This window comes from Vigna radiata, chromosome 7 (genome assembly GCF_000741045.1).
Source record: "Vigna radiata var. radiata cultivar VC1973A chromosome 7, Vradiata_ver6, whole genome shotgun sequence".
In the NCBI taxonomy this organism is placed as follows: Eukaryota; Viridiplantae; Streptophyta; class Magnoliopsida; order Fabales; family Fabaceae; genus Vigna; species Vigna radiata.
The window spans coordinates 52,090,482-52,107,953 of NC_028357.1; the positions used below are offsets into that span (position 1 = coordinate 52,090,482).

The 17,472-nt window shown below is 34.4% G+C and overlaps 4 protein-coding genes across 4 annotated transcripts; all 4 read right to left on the reverse strand.

Moving 5' to 3' along the window:
- Positions 1 to 523: 523 nt before the first annotated feature.
- Positions 524 to 7,313, reverse strand: LOC106765595 (protein tesmin/TSO1-like CXC 5). Its single transcript, XM_014650271.2, has 8 exons — positions 6,555 to 7,313; positions 5,994 to 6,101; positions 5,708 to 5,885; positions 4,719 to 5,072; positions 3,758 to 3,858; positions 3,590 to 3,684; positions 2,127 to 2,549; positions 524 to 1,028 (listed from the first exon to the last, which is right to left on the reverse strand). The coding sequence occupies exons 1-8, from the start codon at positions 6,752 to 6,754 to the stop codon at positions 835 to 837; spliced, it is 1,653 nt and encodes a 550-aa protein (XP_014505757.1). The 5' UTR covers positions 6,755 to 7,313; the 3' UTR covers positions 524 to 834.
- A 2,301-nt stretch (positions 7,314 to 9,614) lies between these two features.
- On the reverse strand, positions 9,615 to 11,838 carry LOC106765763 (cyclin-dependent kinase F-1). Its single transcript, XM_014650490.2, has 2 exons — positions 11,279 to 11,838; positions 9,615 to 10,630 (listed from the first exon to the last, which is right to left on the reverse strand). The coding sequence occupies exons 1-2, from the start codon at positions 11,765 to 11,767 to the stop codon at positions 9,893 to 9,895; spliced, it is 1,227 nt and encodes a 408-aa protein (XP_014505976.1). The 5' UTR covers positions 11,768 to 11,838; the 3' UTR covers positions 9,615 to 9,892.
- A 1,229-nt stretch (positions 11,839 to 13,067) lies between these two features.
- Positions 13,068 to 13,877, reverse strand: LOC106766621 (protein NRT1/ PTR FAMILY 1.2-like). The gene has a single exon (XM_022782819.1). It carries the CDS (start codon positions 13,875 to 13,877, stop codon positions 13,068 to 13,070), a length of 810 nt encoding a protein of 269 aa, XP_022638540.1.
- Positions 13,189 to 15,561, reverse strand: LOC111240491 (protein NRT1/ PTR FAMILY 1.2-like). Its single transcript, XM_022783041.1, has 3 exons — positions 15,076 to 15,561; positions 14,741 to 14,958; positions 13,189 to 14,644 (listed from the first exon to the last, which is right to left on the reverse strand). The coding sequence occupies exons 1-3, from the start codon at positions 15,158 to 15,160 to the stop codon at positions 14,090 to 14,092; spliced, it is 858 nt and encodes a 285-aa protein (XP_022638762.1). The 5' UTR covers positions 15,161 to 15,561; the 3' UTR covers positions 13,189 to 14,089.
- Positions 15,562 to 17,472: the final 1,911 nt, after the last annotated feature.

The window sequence follows — 17,472 nt, forward strand, 5'->3', positions numbered from 1 at the left end:
ATTGGGGGGGTGAGGGTTGGAATTGGGGAGGTACAGGGAGTAACTCCCAAATCATTTTCTAGATGAAGAGATATGAAAATGACATAAAAGTGGTTGGTAGTATTTTTCTTTTAAATTTTTTCAGTTTTTAACAACCAAATAACATTTTATGACAAAAATAATATCTTTCATGTTAAAAAGTTAATCGGAAACAAAAATTTGTTAGAGTAAAAATTTTGTAATCTTAATTTTTTTTGTTTAATTTTCTTTTTCATTTATTCATACAAATTACAAGCAATATATATTTTTCTTTCCATTTTCAGTCATTTAAATTACAGTGACTAAGCCTTAAATGGTGAAGAATTATCGGGTGAGTACTAACCATAGAATAAAATTATCATCAATTGGAGAAATGTAATTAAATTAAGCTAGACTGTAAGAAAATTACAATTTATATGCGCTCTAGTTCAAACTGTAATTTCGCTTCATTTGAATACAACAATGAATGAGGCAAAAGAAAGTAAAGGGGAAAAAAACACTAGAATGGGGGAATTAAGTTACATTGCTTCTTTTATGAAATTACAAGTCTGCAATTTACAAGTTACGTCGAAGCAGAGCAATTAATTCAGATTTCTATACTTGAATGAACGGAGTAGAAGAAGAAAATTGATAACCAAAAAAATTGATCCTATGTGGACTAATTGGTGGGCCCGTGTGCTTGACAGTTGACACGCCCTTCAAAGAGAAGCAACATAACGAAGAATAGTGTTTTTACAGTTCAGAGTTGTAGCATACCTTCACAAAATATTCTTCCATAGTTATCTCAGCTCATCTAAGTTAGATTTCTTTTCATATCTATTTTTCAGGAATAAGACTACCACCAGGGAACGAAGATGTAGAAGTAATGTTGGTCGCAGCTTTGGCAACAACATTATTAGTGGTTCCCTGCTGATGGGCTGTCTCAGTACTGGTATTATTTCCAGTGCAATTGTTGTTTGGGTCCTTTTCACTCTCTAATTCACTTCTAGCTAATGAAGAACACTTCGTTTCTGAAATTGGGAATAGAAATTAGAAATTAGCAACATCAAACAATAAAGTAGGTAATGCAAAAAATACGCAAGATTAGGTTAGAGTATGTAAACCATAAATAAACATTTATCATCTACTGAGACAAAGAAGGAATCCAGCACATGAATTTTGATACTTTGAGCACATAACTCGGAAATTTCAAGGCCATTTCAACAGACATAGCTATATATAAGCAGGCCCAACAAAGCATTAACAAACAAGAAAGAAACAGCTGGATAATCTGACTCTCTTGATGTACACTTTAAAACAATACATACATACACACAACTATTTTCAATCCACGAGGTATTTACTTCATGTTCCATAGAACTTAGTCATCCTTTACCACAAACAATAACTTGAAATCAGCAAAACACAGAACAAACCCCGTAACTTTGATTTGAAGTGAACATTTTTCAAGATTAGGCATTTAAGCACAAGCTGCTACCCAAAATCAACGGAATATGAACAGATTGCTCTTAGCAGTGGAGAAAAAATCATGTACAGGGATGTGATATAACTAAGGTATATTTTAGGAGGAATAAGGTGGTACGAGGATCAAGCCTCAAGGCCCAGCAGGGAAGCAACAGTGAAATCATGAACAATACCTAGGGATGTGCATCTTAATGAAATTTGATGGACAGGGTGTCACAGAAAGCAAATGGAACAGGGGAGATTCAGGTGGGGAGTGCAGAATAAAGGCTAGTAAGTGAGAAAGGGGTAAAGCCAACACAGTGCTATTTTACTTTCTTTGCCGTATTTCTTTCTTATCTTCGTGAAAATGTACACTCCTCTCGGCTGATTGGTATCAAACTCAAATAAAGTCAGTTTATACATAAAGAGTACAGGTTTAGATTCACAGAAGTAGAACTAACCAGATGGTAACAAAGACAAATCAACTCACGGAAAAATATGAAAACGGTTATTGAGAAGGCTGTCAATGTTATTGGGAGTGAGGCTATTATTTGTCTAAATTGAAAGTTGAGAAGATCCATTTGTAACAGCACTAGCGCTAAGGATGAGATTTGAAATTTTTGCAAACAAATCATACCTCAGATCGGATGAAGGTATTAACTTACCATTTATTTCTCCCATAGTGATAACCCTATTGAGAAAGTCTCTAAATTTTGTCAATACAATTTTTTCTTGCTCGGCATAGACCTCTGTCATTCCTTGTCCATATGGCGGTTGCGAAGATGTGTTGCAAGCATGAGCCCTTGATCCAATAGGGGAGGCAGAAGTCATGAACATTGTGTCTTGCTCATCGCACATCAATGCTAAGGTTCCAGGAGACATTGGCCTCCCTTTTGGGACATCAGCACCATCTGAACAAGAATTATCTGGGCTGATTTTATCTGTCTGGTTTGCACTCAAACAATCATCATCAGCCATAGCTTTCTCAACATTAGCTTCCTTTTGGTTTGGTAATTGCTCTTGAGTTGAAGAAGCAAGAGAAGTTTCTGTGTGATCTTCCGCATGCTTGTCCATTAAATTTTTCTGGTCTGTTCACAGTAATAAAAATAATCGGTCAAAGAACACAAGTCAATTGATAATGCTGATCACTGGTAGATAGATAGCAACTGAAATCACCAATCACACAGAAAACTAGAAATTTCTTGTCCACACACAATCTTTTCTTCTAGTACGTGTATACTAATGGACCACAAGTATTACAGCCCGTTTGGTTGTAGGAAATATTTTTTGTTTTCAAATCCTTAATTTTTTACTTATGATTATGAAAACGCTACATGGCTTTCACCATTTCCAAAACAAAACTCTAGAAGCAAAAATAAAATGAAAGTTTTTATAATTATTATGATAGAAACATAATACATAAAAAGAAAACATATTTTATGGAGTAACATGAAAATTTTAGATGAACTAAAAGGTCAGTTGTCAATATAGAGGATTCTTAGGTGCTCAAATTTTTCAATACTTCAGCATCTTGAACATTGCATTCCCTCCAATATTCCAAAACTCACCAAACAACTATTCAGTTGCAAATAAATCGGCGCATGGGCAGGGTAACAAACATTTAGAGATCACGTAAAATCAATTCCTCTTCAAAATAGATAACTTTTAATTAATTGCACTTCCTTTTCTGCTTTCCTTATTTCCCATGAAGGAAACTATTGTTTGCAGGTACATTATGAATTAAATCAGGTTGAATTCTGTAATTTATTATTTAGCCAATTAAATCCTCAAATTAGTTTGATGGCACATAAAAACAACATGTTGATAAAATTCTGAACCTTACTATGGTTGAAAACTTGTTTAGTTTTCATTTTGTAATGCACTTGTAAAGCAACAAATTAGAAAGTCTTATCTGATGTAACAAATTCAATTCGAGCACGCAGAATTAAAACATGTATAATGCTCACTCAGTATACGAAAGAGAAAAAGCAGAGAAAAAGTGGGAGACAGAAAATCTATTGTCGGTTAATACAACACTACTCATAAAGAAGAAACAAAAATCAACAGTGATGATATTTTCAAAACATATGACGCAATTTGCAATTGACAATTTAACATGTCAATATACCAGTAAATGTCTTGGCAGCTTGTCCAGATACTAGCACCAGAACTGAGCAAAGTTCCTTCAGGTGCTGTGGTTGTATGATGTCTGCTAAAAGAGACCTTCAACAATAATCAAGTTAATGACTACACTAAATAAATATATCTTCATTTCATAAAATTTAAACAGTCTTACCTGTACATTAATTTTGAAGGACCTAATGTTGCCGGTCCAACACGAGCACCTGGAATGGGTGACATGGATGAGGATGGTGCAGGAACTCTGACATTGTTTGCCTGGTGAACATTAAAGAATATATATATTTACAACATTATTGTACATGAATTAGATATTAAAAGAAACATTACAATTTTCACTCTTAAATTGCAGTAAACTAATATGAACTTGCAACTCAAGGAAGAACTTTTTCTAGACCCGATGTCAAGTCCTCATGGTATTGAAGTGAAACTTTCAGGGCCAAAGCAGCAGAATTGATTTGTATTTATTCATTCACAATTTAAATAACAAGTTGACATTTTTATGTGCCTGATTAAGCAAATGTGACGCTTAAGACAAGAAATCATCCCAACCAAAAGGCTAGTCTTTCCTGACAGGCTTGAGTCACAACAAATGGTATTTTCACTGAGGCCAGTTTACATGGACGGGGCAACCTAGACACGGCAAAAACGAACCAGAGAAAGACTTGCTCAAAGTGAAAACCTAAGCATGCAAAGAAGTCAGACTCTGACTGGATATCCAGATTGGCCATAGTGGACACAGGCTCTTGAATTAACGTACAATACTATAATATCTCGCACAGAGAAAAAATGAAAGCATATTGTCATACTTAGGCCTTGAGGCCCACCTGCTCAATGTTTTTGAGATGGGCCTTCCTCCTGGGTTTGACTCGTACTAGAAACATTAGAACAAATCAAAGGGACCGTGTCTCGATTAAATAAAGACTAAATCGAATTTAAATGCATCTTTCACATTTAATTAAAAATATAAATTGCCATTGCATAACCGTAAATATTACAGTCATGAAATATTAAGTGACTGTAAATTGTAAAACTGCACTAGCTGTTTGTCTACACTTCCCCAATTTAACTGATTTCCCAAGTTAAAATAAACCTTAAACATTATTAACAAATTTCACCTGTTGTCCCAGCCTTCCAAGTGACGGATCTTTAATGGTTGACCCAAATAAGAGTTCTTGGCCTTTTCTTTTCTTTGATATTGGTGGTGACGAATAGCCAGAGGAACCAATAGCTCCAGTTATGGCAGCATTGGCCGCCTGCTGAATATACACCATGTTGTTATTTTGATCTCCATGGAACAAAGCCTGTCTCTCTTCACTACCCTCAAAGTTTTTGCAATCCATGCATTTACAATTTTCAGAACAAAGAATGTTGGCTTGGAAGCACTCACAGTACTTCTTGAGGCACCCAGATTTTTTACAATGGCATCCCTTGTTGTGCTTTCCCAATATCAAAATTTCCCCAGCATCCTCCTACATTCATTTTGATGCCCAAAGGTAGTCAACAAATTGAAAAGTTAAAAGAAAAAAATGTAACACTTTTACCACTGATAATGTTCTGAAGAAAATTCATTTGTATACAGTTTTACACTTTGGGTCATATATGAGTGAATTTGTCAGCTGTTTAACAATAGGTTGCTGCCATACAAAATGTTTATACCTTAAAAAAGCCAAGTTTGTACAGACAAATGAGACACATGCTTAAAAAAGTCACTTAACTCAGCCCTGGGTATGCTTGTAAAGATTTCATTGACACAACATTTTAGGAGATAAAAAAGATGAATTATCTAAATTATTGGTTGTTGAAAACAATATCAACATAGTGATAGGTACGGAACAGAGACAATTAATGTAACAAGTAAGGATACTTAATATAAAAGAAAATTGCTTATAATGAAGAAGTTTTGCATATAACTACACAATGAATTTAAATAATATTAACAAAAGATAACAGGAGAAGTGTCTTGTGCCACTGTACCAGAATGGAACCTGATGAGGTTTTAAATTCCCAATCAATAAAAGCAATACCTTAAATCAATGCTAATGACCCACACTATAAAACATGACACGCAACACTAACAGTTAGACAAGCTAAACGGACAACATACCCTGCTATCACGTGTTCCATGAGGGCTGCTTGCAATTTTCGGCCTGAACGCATTTGGATTGCGTTCCAAAGTAGCTTCCACCGCTTCTCGTCTAGCAGCTTCATTTTCCACATTGTTATAGCAATTTACACAATTGCAACCATCACAATATATTCCCGAAGCAAAACATTCACAATATCTGCCCAAGACATTCAAACATTAGCTTCCCATGACTTTACCATTCCATGCAACAAGAATCAAAAGCACAATAAAAAGAAGACAGAGAAAGCCAGAGTATTTCACTTACAGCTTCAAGCATTTTGAATGTTTACAATTGCACTGTTTTTGCTTTTTGGGAGTAGCTTCTTTAATTTCAAAGCCAGGCCTCGGTCTCGACTTTGGGGATTCTGGTTTCCTGAAAAAAAAAAAAAAAACAAGCGCTAATTGAAGACCAAAGAGCAAAAAACCAAAACCAATTCAAGCAGTCAACAACACCTTAGCTGGAAAAGAAATAAAATAAAATTCATATCATATTAAATTAACCAAAGCTAATAATAATTATCAGTCACTTCTTTCTCATTTCTCAACCACCGAAACCGGGAACCAGAAAGGAAATTTCTTATCCAAATCTTCACAAGCTCTGATTGCAACTCAACTTCGCAACTAATAAACAAATACCGGCCATGTATTATACGCCCAAACAGAGACATCAAAATCGAAACTTTACTAACAAACTCAAAATCCCAGAATTTCCAAAATTTCAGACATTTTTCAAAAAAAAACACAATTAAACCTTCCTTTTCTCATAACTCTGAAATTCCATGAGAAATGAAATAGACAGAAACATATACAGAATTCAAGAACTCACCCAACCCTGACAGAAGCAGAAGGCGGCAGCGGCAAAACCACCGGCGACTGCGGTGGCATCCCACCGAAGCCAGTGAAATCGAGCTGTCTGGCGAGCTTCTTGGCGGGAACATCAGACGGCAAAAGCGCATTCGCGACGACGTCGTTGGGCACAACATTCTTGGGAGCACAATCACTCCCCTCACCTTCCCCTTCTCCCATTAAAACAATAATTTTAAAAAAAAAAGTAACAACCTCACTCACTCCTCCACTCACCGATTATCAACGATAACATCAACAACAATCAGCAACAAATTCATCAAAAGTTAAGCTCAAATTCAGTGGTTTCAGATCCAAACACCACGCGACTGCGTATGCAACTCTTGAATCAAGACAATTCGATCCAAAAACCAACAGAACACAACAATAGAAAGAAAGAAGGAAAAAGAAGAAAGAGAAAAAGAAGAAGCAGAAGAATAGTCTGTGATTACGAGAAGAGAATAGAAGAGAGGGGCTTCGTGTTTCTTTCGTTGGTGGTGTTCGCGTTCGCCCCTCTCTTCCTCCCTCTCTCTCCCAAGCTTTTCAAATTCAATTTTCGTAAATATTCAACGGCCAGATCTCCTTCCTCTCGTCATCCCACGCTCCTCCGCTAAAGTGCCAATCTCGCGGCGCAAATTCATAGAAGCCTCACTCCTCTTTCCTCCTCTGCCCTCCGATTCAACTCCTCTAAAAACCCATTTTTAATATCACCCGTTCAAGGTCGACACGTGTGCGTCTTTTATCCTACGCCTCTCTTTGCATCACTGGGGGTTACAACAGTGGATTTCGTTTTGGGGTTAAACCTAAAATGTAAATAAACAGAGAATTTGGCGCTAAAATAAAGTAGTCCCATCCGAGTTGTTGACTTCCCAGTGCAATTCTTTGATATCATAAACATTCAACACAAAAAAAATTGCAAAGCTCTAGTCTTTAATATCTTTGAATTTAATTGAAATTGAGATAGAATATTTTAATTTTATATCTGAAAAACACTAAATTAATTTTTTTTTTAAATTGATTAGGTTCTGTAAAGATTATAATTGGCATCAATAAATATTTCATATTTATAAAATGATAATTCTTAAAATTGTATGACAGTAATTTTTTTCCTTCTTCTGGGAGCAATTGCAAAAATTGGTAAAGAAAATGAAATGTGATATTTTTGGTGGGTGATAAATTGAAAAGGAAATGACATATTTATATGTTTTGTAATGAGTAGATGAAAATATGATGGCTGAATGGCTTGGGTGTGAAAAGGCTTGGATGGTTTAAAAACCTGAATCGAACTACCCACTACAATTGGACCATGAAAGACACACCAACACTTCGATTGGCCTAGTATAAGCCAACATGAGACTTCATCGTAAAAGTCAATTCATTATTCGATTCCTTTTCGGGTGAGAGTTACAAAAGGTCTCATCATCATCATCATTCTCCATTTTCAGTTACTTTGATTACCATCACCAAAAAAACATCAAATTTTATCCCAATACAAACACTTTAATTGTGTTAATGTGGGTGTTTCTATTTAGTAATAACATTGTTACAGTCAAAAAATATTATCTTATAGTGTTTTTTTTTTAAATATTCAAACTATTAAATATATCCCAACGCTTGAAAAATCACAGTAAATTGTTAGAAATGACAGAAGATAAATGAACTATTCTAATTTGTTCAGACAAATAACCAATATTCAAACATGCATACGTGTGTGGGCCCTTTTAACGTAAGTTCTTCGTCATCAAATCACGAAACCTTGTTGGTAGTTTGTTTGAGAATCTATTTTACGAAGACAGTCTATAATTGATGTAGCAAATTTTGTCTTTGCAGTATGAAATTAACTTCTTGTACTTACATTTCAGAACATCATTGCCTACTCTCTCGTTTCAGAACATCATTTTAGAAGGTACTTATTATTTTTATTTTGCTGGAAAATTGAAAAAATATATTCAGAGAAGCAGGGCTGGGCTTATTATGGAATCACAAAATATGCTAGCAGAATGAGAGGGATCTTGAAGAGGCACAGAACAACAAGAATGCAACCGATGAAATATTGAGAACTAGAGAAGACGATTCAATAATAGATGTTGATAATATATAATCTGTTGTTTATGCTCCGTTTTTACTGAACAAGGATTGAGTTACTTTGTTCCTTTTCTGATCATTTAATTATGTGTAAATGGTTCATTTTGCAGGTGTGATATTACTTAAAGATCTATTTTAATTTTTCATGTTTCAGTGTATTTCCTTTGGTGTTCAAGATTAATTGTATTTTAAATAAAATTAGATACAAAAATTATTTGTTGCTGCCACTATTGCCCTTGGTAAATCAATAGTTTCATTCATCTCTTGGTCTAGAAATTATAAACAATATTTCTTAAAGACTAGTTAACTGGGACTTAGAATTTGGCAGAGGGAACTGATGCTGATATCAGTGTTCCCACGCCGAGCAACTCTCATACTTCAGAAGACATTACGAAATTGTTATATGATCGCAGAGCGCAGCAAATTGTGTATTAGGGCATAACGTTTCAAAGGAAGAAATTTGGTGTATTGCCAGTCCAACCTAAGCTTGATCTTCAAAAATAGTTTTAATTTCAAGGAAGGAATATCATGATTTTTCCCCTGTTTTCAGACGTGGTATTATGGATTTAAAGGGGATTATAAATATCATGAAGTATACCCTTCCAATTTCCATCATTTTCATTATTCTATTTCTGTGTACTGTAAAAAGATGATAAGGTACGGCGTGCTTTTCTCCTTTGAATGATTTTGACAAAATACAATCATGTAAAGAGACAAAAACAAGGTCATGGAGTTCACGTAAAAAAGGTACGGAGTTAGTTAATAAGAGGAAACTCGTTTATATTCCTCTATTCAATTGTTAAATATTGTAAGTCTAAGTTCACAAAGAGGCATGCTCATATAGATGGAATGCAGAACCTGCCAGTTCCACTCGTATATAGTCTATGTTTATGGTGTTGTTCTATAGATATAAATCCTCTTGCTGTAAGTTGTTTACCAGGTCATGACATGACCGGAATAAACACAAGAAATAACTAGTTACTCATACGTTATATCTGTAAATATGACGAGATACAAGTTCATGTATTACAACAACTATGACTGTCATGGTCAACTATAAATTCATGTTAACACAGTCCATCAAGTTTTTTTCAATAGTTTATCTCTCTGTTCACACGTGAACATCAAATCCGAAAAATATTTCTGATAAATATTCTCACCAAATAATTACCATTTGAGACAGCACTACACAAAAGGTAAAGGCAGGTTCCAAGGATACGATGTACCTTGAATTCTTCAAGGAAACTGTATGGAGAAACCGGTACCAGTTCTAGTAATATTGAGCGGGCCAAACTCATCAAAATCAGAATCAGATTCCATTCCATCCAGATCACCCCACCCACCAGGGGAATCCTCATCTTGTCCGTTTCTGTTAAGAGGAACTGGCAGCTCAGAAATCGGCACAGGAAGAGGCTCTTCGTTAAAGTACTTGTCATTAAGCAACTCCATTGCCGTAGCCCTCTTAGCAGGATCATAACAAACCAGTTTTTTCACCAGAGCCACTTCATCAGGGGACCTATTTGGTAAACAGGCTTCAATACCAGCAGGGTTCTCCACCTTGCTAAAGGAGATTATCCCGTAATCAGGAAGTTTAGAACAACCAACCCAAACACTCTCATCAAGGTTACCCAAAACACTAATGATTCTACTGAGCTGGTCAATATCAGCAGTTCCAGGAAACAAAGGCTGCAAAGTTAAAAGCTCCGCAAATATACATCCCAAGGACCACAAATCAACCTCCAAACCATAGCCTCTGGATCCATAAAGCAACTCAGGAGCCCTAAACCAACGAGTCCCAACACATGAAGTGAAACAACCAAGTTCGTTCTCTTCATCTTCCCTGTTTATGTCACTTGTGGTGCATGTTGCATTTCCATCGTGAGTATTAGTACTAGTATCTTCATTATCAATGTCTCTAGAATACTCTTCATGATTATTAGAATCATCAAATCCAGGCTCCGTAAGAATTCTTGCCTGAAAAAATAGCCATCAATTCAATACGTAAATGGTTTCCCATTGAGACATCCAGAATTTCGTTGCTACGCTAGTTAACCAAATTTTGTAAGTAATCATGTGTTTTGTTTCAATTTTGAGGAATTGAGTGTGTGTGTATGTGTTTGAGTGAGTGTTACGAAATTGATGATTTTATGTGAAGTTGGTTTTGACGAAAATTGAAGTAAAAGTGATTTATTCTAAAGCAAATTAGTAGCTAACTCACCATAAATTTTCATTATTTAATACAGAAGCCATTTAAGTTACGTTAACTCAGAAATCAACTGCTCAAGCTAAAACTAGATATGCAAAAGTGTACAAAAGAACACATTAAAACTAGATATGCAAAAGTGTACAAAAGAACACATTAATGATTATTTATGGGTAATCGAACATGTGACTAAACATAAAGAGTTTTTGGTGTTGATTTTGAGTTGAAATATCTTCAGATTTGTGTTTTTATTATCCTACTGACTTGATTTTAAAACAAAAGCATTGAAAAGTAATCACATCACTTCAAAAACAGTTTGAAATAAAGTCCGTTTTGCAAACACCCGCTAAATCAAGCGCTCAGACATTTCAAAAGTCGGGGTTAGGGTTTTGTGGTTGTCGACAATGAGAAGAGATTACCTGTCCGAAATCGGCGATCTTGAGGAGGCCATTTTCGGAAATTAAGAGATTCGAGGGCTTCAAATCACGGTGAAGGACCATGTTGCGATGACAGGCGTCGACGCCAGAGAGAATCTGGATCATCCACCGCTTGAGCTGGCCGGGGGGGATGGGCCGGTTGTCCTTGGCGGCGTCAGCGATGACGGTTGCCAAGTCGGTCCTGAGGAACTCGAGGACGAGGACGGCGTCCTCGTCGTCGCGCCAGAAGTACTCGTGCATAACGATGACGTTTGGGAATCCCTGGAGAAGCTGCAACGCATCGATTTCTCGGAAAGCAGATTGGTAGTCGTGGATTTCCTTGAGGGCGACGATGAGGCCGTCGGAGAGGCGACGGCCACGGTAGACGTCGGCGTAAGCCCCCGACCCGACCCGCTCCATGACCTCATACTTGGCGATGATCTCGGATCGGGTATGGATGCTCCAGCTCTTTGGTGGAGGATCCATCTCCATCGCACTCACTCTCACTAACACTACTCGATGCCTGTCTCTCCTACCTTTTCTGCTATAATAAGGTTTTAAGCCTTCAATTAAATCTATGAATTTGTTTTTTAGATATAAAACGTATTGATTAGTTATTATTATTAGTAAAATGCGAGACAGAGTATAATTGTTTAAATGATACGCGAATGATTATATTAGTAGATGGTTCCTCAGAATTCGACAGCCAATCGCCACGTTTTATCGTTTGACCAATTATTATATGACACGTGTGCTATATACACATGACAGTTATGGAAGAAAAGCACCGAGAACTTGGAATATATAAAAAAGTTAACCATATTTTTAAATTTCTCTATTTATATTTTTATTTATAAATATCTCATTTACAAATCATATATTTCTAAGATAATGTTGAAATATAGATAATATTGAAATATAGATTTTTTATCTTTCATTAAAATAAATACTAATTATAAGATCTAATATACTTATATTCCATTTATTTCAAATTTATAAGTCTAAAAAGATTTTAATGTATCTTTATATTCTCCAATTGATATTTTATATGAATAACGATATTTTAATAATATTTTGATATTATTACGTATTGTTTTATAATTGGTTAAAAATTATTGCACAATTAATAATAATAATTATAACATAAATATAAACTAATCATAAAATAATACGTAGATAATGTTAAAATATTGTTAAAAAATATTGTCAAAATATCATTATTCATTTTATATTTTAGATAAATAATATATATTCGAGGATATGAACAACTATATACCATGAAAACTTGGGACCTATCTCCTAGAAGATTGGTTACCAAATGTTTGAATGTTCTAAAATATTATTCCTCTATTCAAACAATTCATACACACTGTAAAAGTCAAAGAGTCCGAGTTAAGTCAACGTTCCGATAATATTTGCATTAGCTAAAACTTTGAGAAAAAGAAAAACAAAGAGAGTTTTTAACTGATATTAATGATGTGTCAGGAAAGCAGAATTGTGTATCAGTTATATTGAGTAAAAGAATGTCACTTATAAATAATTTATAGTTTAGAAAAAGAATTTTCATTTATATTTCTATATTGTGATAACTAATATAAGTTAAACTACTTATAACCTTAAGGTACATTTTAATATTTGATTATTGAATTTACACTTTGATAACAATAAAAGTTTTATATGTAATTTTTTCTGCAGACATAGTATATAATAATCTTATTAAATACTCTTTTTCCCGTATTCAAGTTACTACTAAATATGGGAAAAAAACAAACTTGGTTTTTTGTATTTTCCTTCATTTGTCGTCGATCTCTTTGTCTGAAGTAAAATCTTGATCCCAGTTTTTAATATCCTGAGTGCTCCCATAAGCTACACTAAATGCTAAGAAGCATAATAAATTAACCAAACTCAGAAGGAGAAGAAGGGCATAGTAGTAGTCATAGTGGCCCATGTTGATGTTTGATGCTAGCCAGCCAGCTTTTCCTCCTTTCCCTGTTCCCTCTCCCACAGCCATCACAATAAGGCTTCCGACAAGGTTTCCTACCCCAAAGCCAAAGGTGCATAGGGAAACAGCAATGCTTGACATTGTCCTAGGAAACTGGGTGTAATAGAACTCTATTTGTCCAATGATGTTCAAACCCTCTGCTAAACCATATAAGCAGTATTGAGGCACTAACCACAAAGCAGACATGTTCACAACTCCTTTTGGGTTGTCTATAAACCCTTCCCTTATTGCTTCATCCCTTCTTTTCTTCTCTACCCATGCTGCCACTGCAGTGGCCAAGCATGAGATAGCTATTCCAAATCCCATTCGTTGCTTAACACTGAGTCCTCGCCACTTTGGGAACATGGGAACCAGAATTCGGTCATAAATAGCCACCCATATGGTTAAAGTAATGATTATGCATGCACTGAAGTTGGTTGATGGAATGTCCGTATGGAACACCACCCTGTTCATGGTCCTTGCTTGTACCACAGAAATTGATTGTTGGCTTATGGTTGTTGCAAATATGATACAAGTGGACCAAATAGGAAGAACTTTGATTATAGCTTTCAATTCCTCTACTTGTCTCACTGTACACATACTCCACGGGTCAGTGGGCATCCCGTCACTGTCTAGATCTTTCTCTTTGTTCTTCAGTATGCAAGCCTTGTTCAAGAACCTAGGAAGGGAGAATCAAATATTAAATTGATTAATATACTAAAATTGAAGTCCTCCAACAAATAGTGTAAGATTACAAAACCAGGTTTACGTCGTGGTGTGTTACTTCCAGGTTGGTCTCTTACAACACCAAAATTTTCAAGAGTATTGTATTCTCATGTTACATACCTTACTTTATCAGTTGGCTGAACAAGAATGGAGTCATTGTGAAAATACCATGCGTCGGAGTTCGTGGGAGGAAGAGACAAGTGTCTGTTTTTCCAGGCTGCCGCAATCACTTGGGCAAAGCTAGTGAGCAAGCTCTTGTTTGGTTTCACTTTGACATACAAAGAAGAACCCAAGAAATACATTAAAGTAGAAAATGTCATAAGCCCCACAGGAATCCCAAAACCTACCGCCCATCCTGCTTTAACTTGGATGTACACTATAAATATCACTGAAATTGATACTGAAACGCCAACCGAAACATAGTACCAATTGAAGAAGCTCTTCAGGGTCCTCTCATTTTGTGGGTTTTCAGGGTTGCTGATTTGATCAGCCGTAAAGGCTAAGGTGCACGGCCTAATTCCACCAGCCCCAAGAGCCATCAGAGCAAGTGCAGAGAAAAGAAATAGGAGTTGAAATGATGTAGGTTTCGCACAAGCTTCTTCATTATGGCATTCAGGCCTAGCACGCCTAATAATCGCTGTGAGCCACAATACAACCAGGCCCTGTGATGTAAGAAATCAATGCAATTTTCAGAACAACTTCTTTATATTTTGGGAATTCTTTGAAAAATCTTCATTATTAAGTATTGTGGTGCTTACAGCAAGGTCGATGATGGTTCCGAGGGCAATAACACGAAATCGTCCAAGCCCAGAATCAGAAAGGAAAGCTCCAAACATTGGTATACAATTGGATACGGCGTTCCACAGGAATACTACAATGGCTCCTGTTGCAGGGTCAAAATTATACTCTTGTAGCAGGTACAATATCATGTTCACATGCAGCCCCACATTCGCAACCCTTTCAAATGTCTCGTTTGCTAAAACAAGTTCAAAATCACAACCTGGTTAGACCTTCCAGTACATGATCGACTTTGTCAATCAAACAACAGTTCTAAAAAGAAAAAAACCATGATAAAGAAAAGGGTCATCATCACCTATGATAAAGGGCAAGGTTCTGAAGCCACCCTTTTTCCTTTCAACCTTTGGGGTGGCTTTCTTTTGCTCAATTGACATCTCCATTTTTCTTCTGCGATACACATGAAAAGGTTAGACAGAAATATACTTGAATCTTGTTACTCGTTGCTACACATACAAGAGCTTTGTTTTATACACAGAAATAGATCTCTCTCCTATGTTGAACTTCGGTGGAGGCAGGTAAACCTCGTTATTATTTATGCTCTCATCTTAGTAATTGAAACAAATGAATATTTATTCATGTTCTTGTCCATTTCTCGTTTTAGTTTGGTCAAGGGAGGAAAAAGCTGGCCTGTATGAACATGCCTGTGTAAAAATTCCAAGGTTTTAGCTCCCATGCTGTGAGAACTTACTAAATAAATAAGATTTTTGGTGATGTAATTGGTCTTAATCGGAATCTGCCGTCCACGTTGTGCCACAGTTAGAAGTGAAAGAATGTGTCTTTATGAAACAGAAAGGTTAGTTTTAGTATCCAACGACGGATCAAAGTTTCAAAGGGTGAAGAAAAAGTGAAAAATGTTTTTTTTTTTTAAATTTTTTTATAATTATTCATGTCACTTGTGATTAATTTATTTCAAATATACATACAAGTGAAAAATTGTTAACATATTATACTCTGTACAAAATTTACTTAATTTATATCATTTCACTTGTCAGTCAACTGAATTTCGTTTCTTACTGTCGTTTGATCTAAAACTTTTTTCATGAAATTCATTGTAAATTCTGAAAAGTAATTAAAATTTAATTGAAATTTCTTTTTAACAACTGTGTTTTAATAATTATTTTATAAAATGATTTGTAATTGATGCATTTCAAATATATTTTTGAAAATAAATTTAACAAGTTAATAAAATATAGTGACATATAACATGTAACTTATTATCAAGAAAAAGTTTGTAACATTTAATCGGAAAGTAGTTTTCTTAAAAAAAAAAAGTGCCATTTTTTTATTAATTAGGATATAAATAGGAGTTAAATTTGATCCTTCGGATGTAACGAAAGCTGTGTTGTCTTTTGTAACTCCTAGTTAGATTCGGAGTTCAAAACATGTCACATCAACTGATTTCTTGGTTTGTTCGAATAATCATTGCTTATATGTGTGGAAACTAATATTACATGTATACAAAAGGTTAATATTTGCTAAATATTTAAGTATAAATATTTTTTTAACAGTAAATTTTATTATTCGGAGTCAAATGACTCGGTTATGAACTTATAATTAACAGTGAAAATATTTTTTTTTTCATTTTTTAAAAAAAGTTAAAATTTTAAACTTTACTCCAAAAAAAAAAAAACATTGGTTGTTAGTTATAGTTCTTACCTAGTTATAAAAAAAATGCCACGAGCTTTTCACACACTTTTAATTTGTTGATTTTGACTAGTACAATGTTTTTTATTTTATACGTTCACTCTAAGATATATTTTCTTCAAACAAAAAATTTATTAAGGGTTAAATATGTTTTTAGTCCCTATACTTTGGAGCGATTTTGGTTTTAGTCACACTTTCAAACTATAGTACAATTTAGTCCTTCAACTTTAGAAAACTCTAGTTTTAGTCTTTTTTACCAAATTTTTTTAACTTTATTTGCTGTTTCAAACACGTTACATTATAGCTCCAAAATTGTACTATAATTTGAAAGAGAGACTAAAACCAAAATCGCTCCAAAATATAGGGACTAAAAACATATTTAACACATTTATTAACTATTTAATTATCTATATTTTAAGGCTAAAGACCATTTTCCCAGTAATATCACTTAACAAAAGTTGAACTCTAATTTCTCATATTGATCAAAATCAGTTTGGAAAAACAGTTTAATTAATTTTTAAATTAATAATTTCTTACTAAATAGGAACTTATGTAGTGTTTTAAAAAAAATAGTTTTTTTAATGGTATATTTTATAAGTGTACGTGTAATATGCATTTATAAGTGTTTAGATAAGTATTTGGGTCATATGCATTTAAATAGTTCATGTAATATGTATTTATAAGTGTTTAGATACACTATTGATAAAATTGATAAATGATTAATCAATTTTGAACTATTTAAATACATATTACACGAACACTTATAAAATATACCATTAAAATAATTTTTTTAAAAAAAAAACTAATTATTAGAAACTAGTAAATTTTAGGTTTAAATTTCTTTTTGGTCCCTAAGTTATGTTCAGTTTAGTTCCCGCTTTTAAAAATGTAAACTAAGTTATAAAAAATGTATCAAATGAGTCATTTTTTAATGTTCATGGTCAAAGTACAAAGAGTAATATAAATTGCTGTTATTATTAAGAAACAAATCAAAACAATCTAAAGATGTAGCAGTTGTTAAGAAACAACAACCAAAAACAGTATTTCA

What these genes read in the sequence shown, in the direction of transcription:
- LOC106765595 (XM_014650271.2), bottom strand. Translation starts at nt 6,754, where the DNA reads ATGGGAGAAGGGGAAGGTGAGGGGAGTGATTGTGCTCCCAAGAATGTT. An exon ending in CATTCAAAATGCTTGAAGCT is followed by an intron (nt 5,886 to 5,993) that starts GTAAGTGAAATA and finishes TGTCTTGGGCAG; the next exon opens with ATATTGTGAATGTTTTGCTT. An exon ending in CACTATGGGAGAAATAAATG is followed by an intron (nt 1,029 to 2,126) that starts GTAAGTTAATAC and finishes TCCCAATTTCAG; the next exon opens with AAACGAAGTGTTCTTCATTA.
- LOC106765763 (XM_014650490.2), bottom strand. Translation starts at nt 11,767, where the DNA reads ATGGAGATGGATCCTCCACCAAAGAGCTGGAGCATCCATACCCGATCC. An exon ending in AGATCGCCGATTTCGGACAG is followed by an intron (nt 10,631 to 11,278) that starts GTAATCTCTTCT and finishes CTATTTTTTCAG; the next exon opens with GCAAGAATTCTTACGGAGCC.
- LOC106766621 (XM_022782819.1), bottom strand. Translation starts at nt 13,877, where the DNA reads ATGCCCACTGACCCGTGGAGTATGTGTACAGTGAGACAAGTAGAGGAA.
- LOC111240491 (XM_022783041.1), bottom strand. Translation starts at nt 15,160, where the DNA reads ATGGAGATGTCAATTGAGCAAAAGAAAGCCACCCCAAAGGTTGAAAGG. An exon ending in AACCTTGCCCTTTATCATAG is followed by an intron (nt 14,959 to 15,075) that starts GTGATGATGACC and finishes AACTTGTTTTAG; the next exon opens with CAAACGAGACATTTGAAAGG. An exon ending in GAACCATCATCGACCTTGCT is followed by an intron (nt 14,645 to 14,740) that starts GTAAGCACCACA and finishes CTTACATCACAG; the next exon opens with GGCCTGGTTGTATTGTGGCT.